Consider the following 21,788-nt stretch of genomic DNA (forward strand, 5'->3'; position numbering starts at 1 on the left):
CGATGGACTCTGAAAAACAAACTGAGGGTTCTAGAGGGAGGAGGGTGGGGGGATGGTTCAGCCTGGTGATGGGTATTAAAGAGGGCACGTTCTGCGTGGAGCACTGGGTGTTATACGCAAACAATGAATCATGGAACACTACATCAAAAACTAATGATGTAATGTATGGTGATTAACATAACATAATAAAAAAAATAGGAAAAAAGTGGCAGTTATTTTAATTGAGAAGAATATTAAGAAAAATGCATTCAAGTACAATTTCTTGATGCTAATATAACTGGCTAACCCCACAAATAACATGCTACTGAGTAAGGTCAAAGTTCAGGAAACAGATGACTGAGAGACATTTTGTTGTAACAGTTTCATCATACCCACCTCATTAGTACAGGTAATTCTTCGAGGATGAGGGGCTTCCTGTTGCAACTGATACACTGTAAAGACAGAAAGTAAACCATTCCATATGGGCTCACAGAAATTGTCCTTACTCTTTTAAGCGTTATAGTTTATTCAATTGGTCTCCTATGGACAAACATTCAGGTTTTTTCTAATATTCTGCTATTACAAATAATCCTAAATTTCCCTTTCGTAGAAGTTTGAATATATTAGGAATCACAAACTGGCTGCTTTTTCACATTCCCAAGAAAACGGGTACAGTCCTATTTGCTATTAAATTAAAATTTGTTAAGAGCAATGCAAAGAAAGTAAAACAAACTAAACTTAGTGAAAGCCCAAAAGCAAGCATAAATAGAAAAATCATAATCCATACAAATGTCTTTTTACCTTGTAACAAATCAGTACTGGGTATTTGGCTGTGTTCTCCATAATCTGGTCTTTTATTTTCCCCAATTCTTGGTGGATGTATTGCATAAAGCATGTCTCTCATATAAGCCAATAATGGTTATATATTCTTAAAGCACATTATTACATGTCAAACTTGAAACTAAAATTGGGACTTATGTTAGAAGTAACAGATGTGCTGCTTTTCTCCCCTATTTATACCGCAAACATCTATCTTGAAAGATAATCTCCCCTAAAAACAAAATTTCTGAGCCAAAGTTACCGCCACTTCTTCAACTAGAGCCACATGCAGCACAAGAAAGAATTCAGGTACTGAAGTAACTTGCCAAGGAGAGGGTAATTTTTAGGGTATCTGAAAATGAATCCATGAAAATGACACCAATACAATGACATTCTAGCCTCACTTCAGGCTTTCTGATTTGTAATGAAGAATAAAGAACAGAAAGTGGTAGGTAGTCATCAGAGAGAGTATGTTTATGTATATCTAACTTTATCTCTTGGAGGGAGTTTTTCTTCTATTTCTACATATATAATCACATATAACTGAATGTAAGTTAATAATGTACTTAAATACTTAGGCATTCTGTCAACATAACATCAAACTAACCAGACTTCCGCGATTGTCAGATAATGAACGACTTAAATTTCAACTGGACATCATTATATAGACTCCACTTCTGATCATATTCTTTCATATTTATCATAGGGACATATGGAAACACAATTAGTTACACTATACATATATACACAAAATACACACCGAGCACATACAGACACGCCTCGCTGTGCCGTAGTGCTTTGGGAAAGGGATATGTACCACGGCAGTTAAGAATCTGAACTCTTGAAACAGATCACCTGGGGCTTGAACACGGGGGCTCTGCCACTAACCCTGCATCCTGTGCCTCAGTTTCCCTCATTTGTAAAATGGAGATAATAATAGTTTCTACTTCACAGATTACTGAAAGAATTAAGTAAGTTATTATACGTAAGAGGCGTAAAATAGTTGCTACCACCTAGAAAACACCTAGGTATTATTATACATAGGTGACTGATAATACATACAATTTTTTACGTTAATATTTGGTTGCTAGGATGCATCTTGAATACATCACCAAAACCAGGAGAATGTTAGAATTTAAAAGGTACCAAAAAGACACAGCTTTCCTACTTAAAAATCAAAAAACAAACAAAGCCCACTCTCTCATTTAGTAATGTTTGAAATTCTACTGATAGAAATGAATTCCTTTGTCTTTCCCTCCTGGTTGCAAAAATGCCCGAGATGTCATATATTAAAAATAGTTTCAGACATCCATATTTTACCGTGAAAGTCAGTTTTTCAAAAATATCCCTGTGAATACACTGTTAAGGATAAAGAGATGATATGGAGGGAGTGGTCCTGAGACCTCGGAGAAGGGGAAGAAAGAGCACAGAGACCAAGTCCATCCAGCCCTGAGAGTGACAAAACACACGCAGCACCACATACGCTCAGATAAATCTCCATCCCCCTAAGAGGAGCCAACACATGATTTGAAAAAAGGGAGGATTCTTCAGGTCCACTCCTCCATATTGGTAACTATTCCATGTGAAAATCCAGTTCACATTTCCACGTTGATCAGTAATCCTCAAAAGATCAGTTGTGTTCCTTTGTCAAGAAAATGCTTGGGAAAGTACTGTCACCTATGGAAACTCCATTATGAGAACTGAATGGTAGCCAAGAGGACATTAAAAGTTATTAGAGAATATAAAACATTGATTTTGATTCAAAGCACAAATACTGAAGTATATGGTTATCACCAGTAATGGATTTACCTATTCACTAAGCAAACATTAAGATAAGCCAATTTGAAAAAAGGAGTTGACAATATCCTCACATGAGAATTTTAGCCTTTGTTTTTTTTTGGTGGGGGGGGTTTAGCCTTTGTTTTAATCAGCATTTCAAAGGGTATAGCTGGGCTTCATGGAGAGGAGTAATTTTTACACAAATGCTTCCTCATTTGCTACCAATGGTTAGTCTACCTTTAAGACACATTTTTAACAAATAACAGAGAAAGGGGGGCCTTCAGATATTGTAGAACTGAATGTAACTATATGAATTCAAGGAATACCTATCAAAAAGATCATTAAAAAGATCACCGTAATAAAGACTAATTAATTCAGGCTCTTCTCAATTTAGAATTCTTGGTAATTTAAACTGGAACTCAGCGGAAATTTAAATTGCACAATCATTAAATGATTCACCAAAAATTAACTGCTAAATTCAAGATGAGAAGATATATGATTAAAGTACTTAACATTTTTCAATCGCCTTAGCAGTATCAACGCTTATATAGTTATTAATGAATTTCTCAGTACCTGGAGACAGTAACAAAACATTGTTAATGAAGTTCAGAGATCACAAATAGGTATTTTGAGGTCAAAATTGGCCCACATGTTTGGTTTGCTGTTTTCTAAATTTAAATTTGTTTTTAACATTTAAAAAAAGAGATTTAACAGTAACAACAAAGGTAAAAGAGAATTCCACTTCTGAAAAATAAGACAACATCAGAGCAAGTGCTCAATAAAGGGGAGCTAATTATGAGCCACTCCCTGCAAACAGGGGCATCCATGCTCTACTCGCCCTCCGTTGGCACTTGGCTCACTTGCCTCATTTATTACAGGTTGGGGGCCTGGTTAAAGTCAAGCAATTCGTATCAAAAAGCCACAAAACTAGGGGCGCCTGGGTGGCTCAATCAGTTAAGTGTCCGACTCTTGATTTCTACTCAAGTCACCATCTCATGGCTGTGAGATCCAGCCCCGCATAGGGCTCTGCGCTCAGCGGGGAGTCCGCTGGAGGATTCCCTCTCCCTCTGCCCCTCCCCCCATCCCCCCCGGTTAAGCTCTCTAAATAAATAAAATCTTTTAAAAAATGACAATAAAACTATATTTATGTAAAAAGAGTCCTCAACTTAGACATCTTGCTAGTTCTATTTTCCTATTGGTTCATATTTTTAAGTTTTTAGAATTATGTGGGGTGGAGCTCAGGCATTGAGGTTACTAAAAGAAACTATAAAATTCAGTAGAATTGTCACCCAAAAAAAATGTCATTTTTAAGAACATGATAGCTACTGTAAGACATGTAGAGATGCAGAAAATACAAATCACCTATACATTTAGTGCTCAATATTCTTCAAGGGGAAAAAAATTACCACCACGGTTTAATAACAATGTGATGCTCTTACACAAAAATGTGCAAGGTACAAGTCAGAGCAAAGGGAACAAAGGTAAACTGAAAACCAAAAAATGCAGACAAGAATTTTAAATAGGCTTCTAGCCAATGAGATTATGAGATAAAATCTTTAAGAAGTAAAGAACATTAGTCATTTTTATACATTCTTTGAACTATACTCCCCAGAAATAAAAAGGCACCAGCAGGGATGGGGGAAAAAGCCTCTATGGCAATATTTTTAGAGACTGTTCATATTTTGCTTACTATAATTAGCCCAAAGTAGCAACCTATTAAAATAAAACTATCTGTTGTTCTGGGAACATAAAGCCAAGAATCTGAATTGCTGCTCCTTCAGTCAGCAAATTGCAGCAACTTACAAATACCAAATTTAGGATAACTCAACATTTACAAAGATGTTAAAAATGTATATTTAAAGTACAGGTTTCTTAGGTTGCTTATCCAAGTCCAGAGATAAACAAAAACTTCCAGTACGGGTGTCTGCAGTAGTGCATTCATGGATTGCCTCTCAAAGCTACTCTCATTATACTAATCCTATTTCCACTTTTTAAAAATCTGAAATATCTTTTACTTGAAAAAATAATATTCTCTAGGAAGCAAGGAAGGGGAAATAAAGGGCTGAGAACCTAGACTCTTTGGAAAAGATTTTTATTCTAACGCAAAGTTTAAAGAGCAATACAGAAAATGGGTTAGCCTGGTGATGGGTATTAAAGAGGGCACGTTCTGCATGGAGCACTGGGTGTTATGCACAAACAATCATGGAACACTGCACCAAAAACTAATGATGTAATATATGGTGATTAACATAACAATAAAAAAATTTAAAAAAAAAAAAAAAAAACTAATGATGTAATGTATGGTGATTAACATAACAATAAAATTTTTTTTAAAAAAATAAAGAGAAATATAGAATTCAAATGTCTCTCTTTTGTATTCGGGAAAGCAATTCCTAAAAAACCAAACACACACAAAAACCCACTCTTTTCACCCACACATTCTATCAAGATAGCCTCCTGACTTACCACTTACATAATCCTTTTGCATACAAAGAATTAGGATGTGAGAATAATTGCATTGCCTGAATTCTTAGTTAGCTTCTCCTCCCATTAGTTTTTATCAGCCAATGTCAACAAGTGTTCTCAAGTTCAATATGGAATTCCACGTAAACTCAGAGGGATGAGATGCATTCCAGACATGCAAACCATAGACCTTACGGAAACACGCCTGTTTTCCCAAATCTATGCTATTCCCAAATCCTGCTGTAAATTAACTTTTCAATAATGTGTATAAAATGAAATGAATCTTCCTATCTAATGATCTTATTATTTCTCTATCACTTATAAAGCACTATAACCCACACAATTTAAAATTGTTTGTATACTTACAGTAAGATTTCCAAACAGGAGGTCTATATTCATCTGTATCTGGAAGAATAAATACCAAATTAACATTATTGATATTTATATTTTAATCACATATATTTAATATAATTAAGTTAAATTAATATATATTTAATCATATCTTAATATATATTTGTTGAGGTCTATGTGTCCTAGGCATTGTGTTAGACTCTAAAGGGCATTCGGAGGTTTTTTGCTCTTGGTCCTTACTTTGTGGAGTACAGTTTCACAAAGATGTTCAAAGAAAGTTACTATATTTATTCAACTGGTTATCACATAAAAACACCAAGGTTAATTTTTACAACAGGCACTCATTTCTCACAGTCACTAACAGTCAATAAGTCTTTATATCTTTGGGCATAACTCTATAACTATTTCACTGAAAGACCCCTGAAATCATTGGAATTTTTCTTTTTCAGTAATATTGACCAGATAACACTTTTAATCCTCAGAAATGTACCTCCCCCATCACATTTGGGGGATTCCAGTGTAAATGGTTTTATTAACATCAGGAGAGAAGAGAAGCAAGGTACTTCTTCATACGTCATGGACAATCAAAACCAAGAAATGAGAAACATTCCATTGGAAGACAGTGCATCCAGGGAGCCATAAAGGACATGAGGTGAACTTCTGCTCTTCAGTCCATTTGCCCTCACTGCTTGAAAGAGGACATAGGAGACAGTGTAAAGAGGAGGTGGAAAGAGCTGGAAATACAAACACATGAGGGAGATGGGGAGAATAGAAAAAGGAGAGGCACCGGTGTGGTCTGGCATCTCATCAGTAAAGTGCAGCTCAGTAATAATTCTGCTGCTCAAAAGCGCTGCCTACAAGACCACGTAGCTAAATTGGCAGACACAGCAACTTGGTGTGGGAATATGTGGCCAGCTGCACCACCTCGTTCTGCTGGTACCCCACATAAACCCATTAAGGAATCTGGTCCAAAAAAATCCTGGTCTCCAAGGAGGCAAGAAAATTTCTGGAAAGTTTATTGAGAAGGCTGAATTTAGCATATGTAGATTAAGTAAAAATGATAATAGACTCATCATTCCCCTCAACCTTTAAAACACTAACAGTTCACTTATAAACCACACAAATATTTGGAGCCGCAAGACTACTAATAATAGGCATAAGAATAAAAAAAGGAAATTCTAAGTCATGTAGAAATTGCTTGGCCCTCAGTAGGAGGGCTCAAATATGTTTTTTAATGAATAAAAGATTACATGAATAAATGAGTAATGAAGTAATGCAACAAATACAGTTGACCCTCATTATTTGTCGTAGTTATATTCTACAGAGGCACCTTGAACACTAAGTGAACACTGAACCATTGCTCCTAAGGAAAAACACAAGATTAGGTTCCTGGATGCCTCTGGTCACAACATTCTCATCAGCCGATCAATACATAACCTTGTTTTATTTGTGTTTCTGTTTAAAGACATCTTAGTTATAATAAACAGTGTGATTCATTAACACCGAACTCACAGTCAACAGCACTTATAACTCATGTCTCAGGGAAGCTCATCTAACACATATATCTTTCTCCATAAGATACATCACAGCCTTCTTGAGCTTAGCAAACCCAGACATCACTTCAGTACTATGTGGGGGGCCCGTTTTAAACAGAGAGGACAAGGGAAGCTCCACATTTTATACTTCTCGTGGACCCTAACTTATGGGCTTCTTCCCTTGGCAAATTTCAATTTGCACCTTTCCCTGTAATAAATCATGATTGTATTAACAGCGATTAGAGGGTTCTATGAGTCCTCCCAGTGAATTATCGAGCCTGAGGGGAGTGTGAGGGAACCCCCCTCCAACTTGCAGGTGGTGTCAGAATTAAGGGAAGCCTTTGGGACTGCGCCCTCTAACTTGGTAATTGGCCCTAATTCCTCACAAACCCTGTGTAGAGCCTGGATGGAAGCAGTGAGAGCCTTATGTAGATTGCTTTGACGTTGGAGAAGGTGAGAAAGAGGCTAATTCTCAAAATCCTGCCTCTGGGGAATTGTGTATCTAGTCCTAGATAGGGCTTTCTTAGGGAGCATCAACTTTTACTTAAAGGTGTGTGACTTCAGGAAATTTACTACCTCTCTGAATCTTATTCTTTATCTATAGAGTAACTTCATCTAAAATGGGAATAGTAACAACACAGGTTTCTTGTGAGGATCAAACTAGGTGTCATACGTAAAGCACCCTGCAATTAGGAGGCCTTTAGTAAATGGCCTGCCCTCACCAAAAGTGAATTTAAAAACACAGTGATGTTACCATATTAGCCTCAGGCCATTGTCAATGATTTCAGCTGTGCATTCTCTTCTTATAATTTGTTCTTCCCTGTATACCTACTGTATTATAGAAAGCATTATTCAAGATGCTACAGATCATAATTTTGTGACCAAATAAAATAAACATTTAGCAAGTAACCAAGAAATAGTGGGAGAAAAGTTTAAGTTTCCCTTAATATTAAAACAATTCTAATGATTAGGGACTTTTAAGAGTGAAATTTGGGTTTTAAAAGTCTTTTCCAGGGTGCCTGGGTGGCTCAGTCATTAAGCGTCTGCCTTCAGCTCAGGTCATGATCCCAGGGTCCTGGGATAGAGCCCCACGTCAGGCTCCCTCCTCAGTGGAGAGCCTGCTTCTCCCTCTCCCTCTGCCTGCTGCTCTGCCTACTTGTGCTCTATCTCTCTGTCAAATAAATAAATAAAATCTTTAAAATAAATAAATAAATGTCTTTTCCTAGCAATCTATTTTTTGCTGATGGGAGTGTAGACTGGCACAACTTCTCTGGAGTGCAATTAGCTATACAAATCCTAAGCCTTTAAAAGTGTTTAATGGGCATCTGTTGCGGCAGAGTTCAAATAAGATTCTCTTTAAAGGAAAACTTAAAAATTATGACAATCTTTCTTATGTTTAAGGGTAGTGACCTTAGGTCACCTTGGTCTTTTTGTTGACCAAGTTAGGCAATGGGTAAGCGCACCACTGTCCTCAGAACTCAGGGGAAAGGAGCCCATGGAGGGAGCATGGTTAGATGGTTTAGAAAAACATGCCCCAGCCTCTTGGTGAGCAGAATTAGTTGCTAGAGTTGGGGAGACTGATTTGCCAGGACCCTAAGTTCTTCTGGAAGGGAAGAAACAATACCCTAATCTTTGATTGCTCAGACTCAAAGAGTTCTGTTACAGAAGAAACTCATAGCCCAAACCAAGTACGCTGGCAAGAAAAGACAAGGACACTCCTGAAATAAAATGACCTTGAAAATGGGTTAACTGAAACTGGTGATGTAGGGCCACCCAAAGGTCTTATGGGTTTATTAGGGAAGACAGATTCTGACCCAGTATGGGGCTGATGAGAGAAGTGTCCTCAACCTCCCTGGCATTGAATCGTTGAGTATAAGAAAATGAACTAGTTGCAATCTGGACCTCCCAAGTGGGGTCACTACCGTGACCTGGGCCAAGTCTGACCAGAAACAGCATCCTAGCAGCAGTTAGACAAGCAACTGTGAACAAACAATATGGGGCTGGTCTTTAACACTGACAGAGTGTGATAAAGATAAGGAAGACAGACGGCGTACTATTACCGTGCAGCTCTCTTTCCGGCATTTGGAAGAGGGTGGGGCCACTGTGGGGCTGAGTAAGACTCCTGGAGCTCAAACGTGCAAGAGGAGGAGGCTGCCTAAAGAGGAAGACACTTAACTTCCTGCTAACTGGGCACTGATTAACAACAACAAACAGGGGAGCAAATCTGGCCCCTGAATTTATATAACAAGTCAGGCCAATTCCTTCTGGATACCTTTTGACCCAGCAGTTCTGTTCTCTTTCTAGGAATTTATTGTAAAACAATTAAGTATGTTTGGAAAATAGCAATATAGAAGAATATCACTGCAATATTACTTTTAAGATTTTATTTATTCTTTGAGAGAGAGTGCAAGCAGAGGGAGAGGCAGAGAGAGAATCCCAAGCAGACTCCATGCTGAGGGCAGAGCCTGACGTGGGGTTCGATCTCATGACCCTGACATCATGACCTGAGCCAAAATCAAGAGTTGCCACTTAATGGACTGCACCACCCAGGTGTCCCTGTAATATTACTTTTAAGACTAAAAACCTGGGGGGCATCTGGGGGGGCACAGTCTGTTAAGCCTCCAACTCTTGGTTTCGGCTCAGGTCGTGATCTCAGGGTCATGAGATCCAGCCCTGCATTGGGCTGCTTGGCACAGAGTCTGCTTGAGATTCTCTCTTCCTCTCCCTTTGTCCCTCCTGCTCATGCTCACTCTCTCTCTCTCTCTCTCTCTCTCTCTCAAAATAAATGAATAAATCTTAAAAAAAAAAAAAAAGACAAAAAACTGTATTCAACCTAAACACCCAACAACTGGAAACCAATATGATCAATTATTACATATTCCAGTATGAAGATACCTTGACTACATCAAAAGGACTTCATCTTGTACTCTGTTAAAAGCCTGTTCTTTTAAATATTTTACATCTTTTAAACCAGTGGTTCTCAAACTTTTGGTTTCAAAAATCTGCATTCTAAGGAGCTTTTAATATCTACTGATATTAACCATATTAGAAATTAAAAGTGACATAATTTGTTTTCATTTGTTTTAAATTTTTATTTGTTAAATTTTTGTTAATTTGTTAAATATAAAATTATATTTTAACACTTTTATAAAAGATAACTTTATTTTTCAAAACAGAAAATTAGTTTTACATTTTGCAAGTCTCTTTAATGTTTGCTCTAATTGAAGACAGATTCTCATACCTGCCTCTGTATTTAATCTATTGTGATATCACTTGCCATGTACGTTCTGGAAGATTCAACTAGACACCTGTGAGAGAACAAGAGTGAAAAAGGCACATAATGTTGTCTTCTTATTCGTCTGTTTTGACTTTTAGAAACTCAGAAAAAAACTTGGGGACCCCAGCGGTTTCCCCAACCACACTTTGAGAATAACTTATTTTTTTATTTTTTACTTTTTTAAAAGATTTTATTTATTTATTTGACAGAGAAAGAGAGAGACAGCGAGAGAGGGAACACAAGCAGGGGGAGTGGGAGAGGGAGAAGCAGGCTTCCTGCGAAGCAGGGAGCCTGATGCGGGACTCGATCCCAGGACCCTGGGAACATGACCTGAGCCGAAGGCAGACATTTAACTGAGCCACCTAGGCGCCCCAAGAAGGAATCACTTTTATCCAGAGTTCCAAAAAAGGAAAAACAGAGGTGGTATCCTCTGATGAGGGCTTTGAAAGACAGATGATTTTTAAAGTCAAGGGGCTAAGGGAGTAAGACTGGAAGTAAGAGGGAGAACAGCATTCTGAACAGAGGAACACAGTGAGTAAAGGCACAGAAACAAGAAAGTTCAGGAAGTGTTTGAGGAACTGCAAATAATGCATACTGGTTGAAATAAAAGACATGTGGAGGAAAGCTTGAGACTCAGGCACTGGAGGGGTCCTAGGCTGAGTTGTCCAGGAAGCATCCAGAAGTAATGAAATGTGTTTTCTTCTGCTTGCTACTTACTTCCCACTAAATACTCTGATGTCTACAGAGAGAGGAGTACTGTAGTCAGGCCCAGACCAATTCTCATGAGTTAGAGAAAAGGAGCCAAGCAGCAGGAAGGCCAAAGGTAGAAGAAAGAGCCAGTAAAACAGATGGGGCAAAGACTCAGAGGAGGTGTGGAGTAATGAGCTCAGAAGTCACAGGTGGTGGGTGAGGTCTGAGACGGACTGCACTGTGTCTAAGCAAGTGGGAAAGTAAAAAGACAGGTTCTGTTGGAGACCTTCTCCTCTATGACTGAAAGCAAATTCTAAACAAATACATGCAGGAAAACAAAGGAAAAAAAGAGACCAGTGAACTGTATGGAAAATGAAGGCCAAGTTGATTAGTATGTACAGTCCGATCGCACTTTTATTATTTTTTTTTAAAGATTTTATTTATTTGCCAGAGAGAGACACAGCGAGAGAGGGAACACAAGCAGGGGGAGTGGCAGAGGGAGAAGCAGGCTCCCCGCTGAGCAGGGAACCCGATGCGGGGCTCCATCTCAGGACCCTGGGATCATGACCTGAGCCCAAGGCAGACGCTTAACGACTGAGCCACCCAGGCGCCCCTGATCGCACTTTTAAGAAATGAAAGAAAAGATGTATGTGTGTGTATATATGGGGGCAGAGGGCCAATGAGAGAGAATATGAAAGATACAGAACAGCATACACTCATTTAAATAACAGTCGTGCTCTCTAGATCAGCCTTTCTCACCCAGGTTCCTCATCCGACCCACAGAGCACAGAAAATGTTGTGAGTGACTCTTTTCTCAGTTCTCCCCTGGACAGGTGTCTCTCTAGAAGCACAGGAGAGAAGTTAACTTAATACATACAATGGATCCCCTAGGCCTTTGGGCAATTTTTTTTCCCCAGAACCAGGAGGAGTAAGCCTTCTCTAGATGGTGACTTTACGTGCCTTATACGTCTATGTGGTCTTAAAAAAATTATACAATGAATATATTACATTTGTTTTTGGTGTTTTTTTAAAGATTTTATTTATTTGACAGAAAGAGACACAGCGAGAGAGGGAACACAAGCAGGGGGAGTGGGAGAGGGAGAAGCAGGCTCTCTGCTGAGCAAGGAGCCCGATGCGGGGGTCGATCCCAGGACCCTGGGATCATGACCTGAGCCGAACGAAGGCAGACGCTTAACCGACTGAGCCACCCAGGCGCTCTGAATATATTACATTTGTAAGGAAGGAAAACACTATTAAAAACAAAAAGTATAAGTTAACTATCTGTAGGACAGAAAACGGGGAAACTGATTCAGATAGAGAAAAGTCCCATTTAACAAACCCCACTGGCTAATTTTTTGAGTGGGCTCTTGAAATGAATACACTACCTGAGAAATCTTATTCCCAGTCTGAGAGGCCTGGAAATCAGATACAAGTTTTGTGGCAACTTTAGACATCATAAGGTCCCATCCTCCTACAGAGTCTTTGAATTCCCCTCAGAATCTCTATGCAGGTCTTCATTTACCTCTTCTCCCTGTTCTAACTGAATCTTCTGAATGGCAGGCATTCATTAAGGAAAAGAGAACAGTTTCATAATGGAATTTTCTTTTACTTTTGGTTAATTGCTAGAATTGTGAGTCAAAGAGATCTTACTTTTACATATTTTATCATGTCTATGAAAAATTATTCCAATTTTTTCTCACTTTCAAAACTCAAAGATTCAGATTTAAACAAGTTCTAGTGTTAAAATTGCTTTTGCCTATAATTTTCTTCTGTGCTGCCTTTTTCTCTAAATATTAATATTTTCAGGATATTCATTTTTTCCTTTAATATTAAAAATTCCAAAATGCTCATCTGTATCTTTAAGCAATGATTTCAAAATCTTAGTAAAATATACTTAGGATAATATCTTTGATAGGATATATTATAACTTATAATATTAGGGCTATTTGGGAGGTACTCAAAGTGTGCATTTATTGATTGACAAGATTAAATTTATTTATAAATACCCTAGTATTCTGTTTTTATACTAAACCTAAAACATTGTGTGATTGAGTAAATCTTTATGCTCTCTCCGGTTGGATCCTATTTACATCCAATATATCTATGGATGTTGTTGAAAATGATTGACTTTAGAGAACAAAAAAAAATTATTTCATTCTTTTTATCACATAGGTTGTGTATTATTATATAGTTATACGAATTCTTTGGTTTAGAACAACATTCTTGTGGTTAAGTTTAAATCTGCTTGGCTTATTTAAAAAAATAAAGAGTTCATTGTAGAACAGACTAGAATGTTAAATTTAAACTGTTTATTGTTTTAGGCTCAAACCAAAAAGGCTTTTGCAACTTTTTAACAATATGATGGATTTTTCTCAAAAAGGACTATGTTGCATTTTAAATGAGGTTTAGACTAATGAGGCATGAACCCTCAAAAACTGTGATTAATGTTTTAAAGCAATTTGTTTCAGATTGCCTTTGGTTTGAAAATTAACAATTTTGATTTCTGTAAAAAGAATGACATTTATTGACAAGAAAAAGAGCTTTTCTTCCCTTCAAATGAAGACTCACCTTTCAACCAACTGGCAAGAAATTCCCTGTCCTGCTTTAATCAGAAAATGAAAGGCATTAATGACATGTTGCTATTCTGTTTCTGTAGCAAATTTTGGCATACTAAAATAATGAGATGCTTGTGATCACAAAACTCTATTTTACTATAAAGTGATCTTTTTAAAAGAACAAGGCATAAAATTCACAATAAATAACAAATAATTCTTATTGTTAATATTTGAGAGAGTCACAAAAGAAAACAGTGAAACTTCTTACTCTAAAAGAAATATATTCTGGGGGGGAATAAAAATAAATAAAAGAAATATATTTCTTGGAATACAAAAATTCAGAGTAAAAATTAAAAGGCTCATAATAACATATACAATTTTAAACAAATGAGGAAACAAAAAAGTACTTCACTATGTTTCTAGGTATCTCATATCCTGACTAAACTTCTTTCCTAGAAAATGCTTCAAAACGTGGGAAGTAAGCATTTCAACTAAGATAATTAAAATTCACTCTGCAAAGTCATGGTCAAATCAGGTCAGTTAAATTCACCCTTAGAAGAAACAAAGTCATTTAAAACTGTTCCAAGTTGAAAACTGATGTGTCATGATACAATTCTGACAGAAATAAACTATTTTTTTTAAAGATTTTTATTTATTTATTTGACAGAGAGAGACACAGCAAGAGAGGGAACACAAGGAGGGGGAATGGGAGAGGGAGAAGCAGGCTTCCCGCCGGGCAAGGCTCAATCCCAGGACCCTGGGACCATGACCTGAGCCGAAGGCAGACGCGTAAGGACTGAGCCACTCAGGCGCCCCAGAAATAAACTATTTTTAAAACCAAAGATAATTGTTTTCAATTCTTCAGAGAATAATGACCCAGAACCACTAATACATGGGAGAAAATTTCTGACTACAACCACAGTGCTCACATGCAGCTTCACCAAAGATCTCCAAACACAAACATTTTGTCAATGCAGTGTTCATCTCTTCACCATGGACCCGTAGCTTGGGCCAACAAAGCCTCCTGAATGAAATGTGAACCAAACATGGAAACCTCTCCTTTTTAAAATTCAAATTTGGCTTTTTATTAAAGACCTAAGCAATGTTTCCTCTAACCAACTTGGCAGACCTAGCAAACAGACTACACAAAGTCTTTCTGCTGACTGAAACTATACACTAGGAAACAAAAAGCTATACACAGGAACTGGGTCATTCAACTCAATTCAAAGGTAAGGGTTGTCATTTTCCAACCTACTATTTTTTCTTCTAGACAGCAAGTCCTATCTCTCTGAGGTTCTCTTTAAAAATCTGATCATTTCTGATACTGTTTATCCTAGCATGTTGGCACATTAACAGAAAGTCCTCAGATAGGCGCACTTAACCACAAGGTTTCTAACAGAGAACTTCAAGAGGAGATTTAACTCCTGCCAAGCCATCCAATAACATCTAAACATTCTCAGATGGCTTTCATTTGGATTTTATTAGGTAAGTAAAAAAATTCACTTCTAATAACATGACACATTTCCTAAAACCCTCTCCCACAAAAAAACAGAACACACAATACTCAACAATAGCAAAAAAAGTATATCCTTCTACTTGATTTTTCTATAGCTCACATTTCTAAAATCAGACTGCAATGAGTTAATTCTTTATGAAGTCCTTGTAATTCATCCTACCATGTGGTATAGACATTTCACCACACACACAAGAAGAACATACCTGATTAACACTCATCCAAATCCAACAACTTAGACTTTTAACCATCCAGAGCACTTGAAGTTACAGATGTTAAAAATGTAACCACATGAAAACTCTTGGCAGGATTTTTGCTTTTTATAAATATAAGTTCTGGAAAACCATCAACTAAAACTCTGCTTTTAGTGGGGAGCTTCCTAGATAGTCATCTAAGAACCATAACTCTCGTCTCAAATGCCCTCACTTCCTTCAGTAGAAACAGTATACAGCTGACCCGTGAGCAGCGCAGGTCCACGTATTTGTGGATTTTCTTTGGATAAACACAGTAGAGTACTGTAAATGTATTTTCTCTTCCTTATGATTTTCTCAATAACATTTCATTTTCTCTAGCTGACTTTCTTGTAAGAATACAATATATAATGCATTTAACATGCAAAATATTTGTCAGTCGACTATGCTATTAGTAAGGCTTTGTAGTTAAGTTTTGGGGGAGTCAAAAGTTACACTCGGATTATCACCCATGTGGGGAGGTGGGCACCCCTGCCCCCGCAATGTCTGAGAGTCCACTGTATATCCTCCTTGCTCTTGTCTCACAGGAAAACTTGTACAGTATTTTTCCCTTTGTTGTTATTCATCCTTTGAGACAATTATTCCTAACCCACACCTTTCCCATAAACCAACATTGTTTTGTAGCAAACGGAATCTATCGCCATATTCTCAGGCTTAGGAGTTGCACTAGAATGTGTTTATTAAAATGTGCATTATTTTTTTTAACACAGATTCCTATAATAGTTAGGATTCTCCAATGATGAGAGTCAACATCTCATTTTGCCAGCAAGCACTAAAACAGCAACTTTTCAAAGTCTCGCTTTACATCAATGTTTCCAAGCTTCATCAAGAGGACAGGTACTCAGAATAATGGATATATTAAACCTTAAATGACATCTATGGGGAAAAGAGAGAGAATGCTTCCATTATTAATACTTTAACATCACAGGTAACTGGGATGGGAAAGGATCACAACATGTCTCATCTTATCACTGATAATTTCCTAATGCACTTCTTTTAAACCGGACTTCTCTGGAAAAAACAGTCCCTTAAAAAAAAAGTGGATTGTGAAGAACACAGAGAAGTTTGCTTTAGATTACAAGATGTGGAGCCAAATATGGAATAAGGCAGCTCAAAGCTGTGGGAAAGAAAGCAGAGTGAGATATGGAAGTAATATTGTGTTAAGCAAAAATGAGCAGAGCTGGATCATTCTAAGCACATGCTAACTGTCCCAAGGTATAATAAAATGCTCAGCCCGTTTTAATTAAATGTGCTTTGACTGCACACATGACAGTAAAGGCTGCCAGGATGTAAAAAAACTGTTTGGAAATGAGAACTTGTGTTCCAAATTGATAGGTACCTATTTTTCTTCTTTTGAGAGCAGGACCCAGGGTATGAAAGCTCTCTCTTGTGGACAGCTGCATCTAACGAGGCCTAAAATGAAAATGTAATGGACTTATTTGTCTTAAAAGTTCCTGCAGTGTGGGGATAGGAAAAGCAACTACCTGAAAGTATAATAGCAACAAAGGCCCACCTTTTCTCAATCCTAAAGTCCAAATGCTTTGAAAAGTAAAAGTATTTTTATTACTCATTTGGCAACACACACTGGTCTGACCTGAACCTAAAAGTATTTTCATAATTCCTTATAACTCATTTGATGGCCAAAAAAAAAAAAAAAAGCCTCACCTGAATGGCTATAAGAACATTTACAGTCCTTACTTATTCCATTGAGTGTGACTGTTCATTTGTTTCATTGCAGAACTATCAATGTATGATTACAGATTGCAATTTCAGACAATGCTGGGGTGTTATAAAATAGATTACATATATAGAAAATGTATTACCTTTCTAAAATCTGCAAAATTCTACATTCTAACGCACATCTATAACCAGAGGTTTTGGATAAGGCATTCCAAATCCACTACTGTTAGTAATATTTATAGCTGACCATGGGAAAGCACAAGTCGGAACATGACACTGTTCTGTTAGATTCTCTCCAATGGCTTCTTGGGTCACTCAGACTAAAGCCGAACTCTTTACAACTGCCTACAAGACTGCTACAAAGAGAACCACAACATTGACATCAGCTGGTAATTTCTTAGAAATGCAGAACCGCAGGACCCGATTCCCTATGAATCAGAAACTGCATTGTCACAAGCCCCCTGGCTGTTGTGCATGCCCTTGATTCGGAAGCAATGACCCCCCAAGATCCTAGAGGACTTGTCCTTACCTTGAGGGGTTCACCTCCTACTTCTCTCCCCTCCCCCACTCCTCTCCAGTCTCTGGTGTCCTTGCCATTTATCAAACACACAAGAAACACCTCCAGCTAGCTGCTTCCTCAGACTGGCACGCTCTCCCCGCAGGTATCTCTCCTGACTTGCTCCTTCACCTGTTCCGGTTCTTTACTCAAAAATCATCTTCTAGGGCGCCTGGGTGGCTCAGATGGTTAAGCGTCTGCCTTCGGCTCAGGTCATGATCCCAGGGTCCTGGGATCGAGTCCCGCATCGGGCTCCCCGCTCCTTGGGAGCCTGCTTCTCCCTCTGCCTCTCTCTCTCTCTCTGTCTTTCATGAATAAATAAATAAAATCTTTAAAAAAAAAAAAATCATCTTCTAAATGAGGTCTCCTCTGTCACCCTATCTAAAATGTTTAAAATCCCCTGGCAATTCATATTCTTCTGTTTTCATTAGTTGTCATCGTTTTTTTCTTTAGTACCTATCACCATCTAAAATACGAACATTTTACTAAATTTTGTTGGTCTTTGTTCGTCTCTTCCCGTGAGATGGAAGCCTCATGAGGGCAAAGATTCTTGTCTGTTTTTCACACTGCCTGGAACAGCAATTCTCAGTGTGGTCTGTGGACCCCTGCAGGGGATGCACAAGATCAAAACTATTTTCATAATTATATTAAGAAGTTATTTATTTTTCTCACCATCCGTGCAAAAGGTGTGGTGGGTAAAACTGCTGGGCTTCAGCACAAAACCATACAGGGGCACCAAACTGTTTCAGTTGTCACTGTATTCTTCATTGCCACACACGCTCATGGCTTAAAAACAAATTCAGTTTCATTTAAAAATGTCCTTGATGAAGCATTTTAAAAACCATTAATTTTATTAAATCTTGACCCTTGAGTATGACTTTTTTAAGATTTTATTTATTTGAGATAGAGAGCGCGCACGCATGAGCAGAGGGCAGAGGGAGAGGGAGAAGCAGACTCCCCGAGGAGCAGGGAGCCCGTTGCGGGGCTCAGTCCCAGGACCCTGGGGTCATGACCCGAGCCGAAGGCAGACGATCAACTGACTGAGCCACCCAGGTGCCCCAGTATGTGCTTTTTAATATTCTATGTGATAAAATGGTAAGTGTGCATAACACATATCTACAGTATGATGTTATCTTGGGGAAAAAAATATGTGCGATTATTCAAGTTGTGAGCTGGACTAGCTGCAATTTTCATAAACACAGTTTCACTGGAAAGAATGACTGACAAACTGTCTATTCAGAGTTGGGTATCTGGTAGATATTTTCCTGAAAATGAACAAAGTTACCTTGTCACTTCAAGGACAATAACTGACAATATTTATTGCCAGCCATAAATTCAAGCTTTCAAGTGAACATTAGAATTTGGAGAAAACTGTATCCACTATCATGAGCTTGACAGTTTGTTAATATTCAAAGACTTTCCTGATAAGATTGATAGTGATATTAAAGAATGTAATTTATTAATACACTGTATAGTGAAATGTGCTCACGTCTGTAAGATCTGCGTAACTCAATGAGCTAATATTTTTTGAAATGACAAAGGCATTATAGTATAAAATCGTGCATGGGTCAAAGATCCAGTCAGAGTACAAGGTAAACCAATGGATTTTAACGTAACAGCATGAAATGTTCACTGATACAGTTTCAGAGGCTACATTGCAACTGACCTTGAAATACCACTTGTCAAGTTTTAGTGTAGTATCAAAGAATAATCACAACTATTTTAAAAGATCACTAAAATTCTTCCCTCTTTTCCAACTACATACTTGTATAAGGCCAGATTTTCTTCATAGACTCCAATCAAAACAATACATTACAGCAAATGATTCCAGATAGGAGCTTTCCTCGGTTTTCTTCCTCATTTTTTAAGATTTTATTTATTTATTTGACAGAGAGAGACACAGCGAGAGCAGGAACACAAGCAGGCGAGTGGGAGAGGGAGAAGTAGGCTCCCCACCGAGCAGGGAGCCCGATGCGGGGCTCAATCCCAGGACCCTGGTAACATGACCCGAGCCAAAGGCAGACACCCAACAACTGAGCCACCCAAGTGCCCCGAGTTTTCGTCTTTTAAGCTAGACATCAAAGAGTTTGTAAAAATGTAAAAGAATGCCACTCTTCTACTTTAAAAATAATTATTTTCATAAAATATGTTACTTATGCTAACACGTAATAGGCTTATTATCAGTTTTAAATCAATTGATAATTTTTTTTAGTTTCTCAGTTTTGTTTTCAAATACAGTAAAAAGCAACACATATAACCCACATAAACAAATGCTTTTTTAGGTTCCTCAATAATGGTTAGTAGGGCAAATGGTTCTTGAGCTTAAAAAAGTTTGAGAACCACTGGCCTAAGACAATAACTACTAGATAGCATAAATTTTGTTGCGCTGACCACTTACAATGTGCTCGGCTCTTGTAAAATGCTTTGACACTTGTTTTGCTTATGCCTCAACAACAACTTTATAAAATATTGTTACTATCACCATTTTATAGGTAAGAAAACCAGTACCTGAGAGAGATGAGGGCATCTGCTTAAAGTTGCAAGCGGTGGAACCAGCACTTGTGCTGGGATTTTATGACTCCGCACTGTATGCTTCTAGCCACTGCTGATACTATAATAAAGGCATGCTATGTTAGAAAGGAGACCAACAGCGCAAACCCGGGTCACTGTGCTTAAAAATATCAAGGCACTAAGAAGGAGCCAAAAAAAAGTGAAGTGCATTGGGGATTGAAGGGAGACAATCTCAGGAGATTCATGTGGGCAGAAGAAAAGCCAGGACAATTTCTCAGAGGCAGAATGCAAATGTTTCAGGAAATATTTCAAGTGTAGCCTACAAGGGTACGACAGCTATCACAAGCTGAGGAATCAACAATAAAAATGCTGAGATGTCTACTTTGCTTTAAGAGCAGCTTCCAAGGATAATAAATCCCTTATGGTCAGCTTCATTCCTGACGCTATTCAAGTCCTCTTCCCGCTGTTGGCTTCCCTGTAGCTCAAGCTTGAGTATAATCTTCACTGAAATGTTAAAGATGTTCTTTGGTTGCCACATCCAAAGAAGAGTTTCCATCTATCAACTTTGGTTTCCACCTATCAGAGTTAAATCAGGGCACCTGGCTAGCTCAGTAGGTACAGCATGGGACTCTTGATCTCAGGGTTGTAGGTTCAAGCCCCTTGTTGGGTGTAGAGATTACTTAAAAATAAAATCTTAAAAAAAAGAAAAAAAGAAGAGTTAAATCTGTCAACTCCAAGAAGTACCTCCTCTCAGGCCTACAGTAGGGTGATATCCTAAAGTTCTGTTATCTTGATTGGATTAGTGACAAAAAGGGCATCTAATGTCTGTATTTTATGAAGGAGTCCTATAAGGTCAAGAACAGTAATCCTTCCCCAGCTTCGAATTTTCCTAAGCTAAAAATTCCTGCTAGAATATGCATATATACTTTCTACAATTTTGAAATTTCTACTTCCTGTAATATTTAAACCATGAATCACTTTTGCTCGGGATGATTAAAAGATGAGTGACCTAGGATTGGGCTGGAAAACAGAAGATGAAGTGGGTGGTGGTAGAGCAGTAGGCATGGTTTAGCAGTGCAACATTCAGATCAATAGTGGGAGTTAGGTCAAAGAGAATAGAGGGAAATCTTGAAACTCTTCTCCTCACTCTATTGGGAGGAAGGTCACAAAGTCAGGTTAGAGTGTTCGTCTATGTGTTAATGTGTTCAGTGTTGAGACCGTGAGGAATTAAGGTACAGAGCCCTAACAGAGAGAAGGTTTGAAAAATTTTGACTCGGCTATGCATATGGAAGACCTGACATAGAAACACAGAACCTCTTAGTATGCACAATATGTACAACAATGGGAAAAAATGAACTTGCGAGCAAATTCTCAAAATTTGGGGAGATCCTAAAATGTTCCTAGGATATAAGGATATAATAATCACTGATATTCTCTTTCTCTAGTCTTCTATCTTCACTTTTATTTCAGTGACTATAAGAAGAACATTAAGAGGGCTTCTACAGCTTCACTAGTGATCTAGGATTATCCTAACACTAGAACCCTTCAGTTCCTCAATCACAAATTCTTGTACGTGGGACCATCAGACTAAAAGTCTAAGGTCAGAAAGAGAATACTGGAAAACAGTGATTATGCTCACTGGTATTTTCCAGAGTTGAGTGGGATGCTGTCCAATGATCATGCCTCCTTCTACCACAGCCTATGCTTCAACATATGGTGTACAGAACTGTAGTGATTCAACATTTTGCTGGATCATAAAACAGAAAACATGTATATGAAACACAGTTATTAGTATTTTAGATTCCACAGAGCACTGCGGTCTTGCTGCA

The 21,788-nt window shown here is 38.0% G+C and overlaps 1 protein-coding gene across 2 annotated transcripts in view; it reads right to left on the minus strand.

Annotated features, from left to right (window-relative positions):
• Positions 1-21,788, minus strand: part of CHN1 (chimerin 1) — a 195,217-nt gene that overhangs the window by 144,017 nt on the left and 29,412 nt on the right. Inside the window, exons 1-3 of one of the 2 annotated variants that reach the window (XM_027589623.1) lie at positions 19,957-19,990; positions 5,407-5,445; positions 376-431 (exon numbers count right to left, since the gene is read on the minus strand). In XM_027589623.1, coding sequence (XP_027445424.1) covers positions 376-431; positions 5,407-5,445; positions 19,957-19,975 — 114 coding nt within the window. In that variant the 5' untranslated portion in view covers positions 19,976-19,990. Of the gene's footprint in view, positions 1-375; positions 432-5,406; positions 5,446-19,956; positions 19,991-21,788 lie in introns of those variants that run through there. The other variant, XM_027589622.1, reaches the window with a different exon arrangement.

This window comes from Zalophus californianus, chromosome 3, assembly GCF_009762305.2.
Source record: "Zalophus californianus isolate mZalCal1 chromosome 3, mZalCal1.pri.v2, whole genome shotgun sequence".
NCBI classification, from domain to species: domain Eukaryota; kingdom Metazoa; phylum Chordata; class Mammalia; order Carnivora; family Otariidae; genus Zalophus; species Zalophus californianus.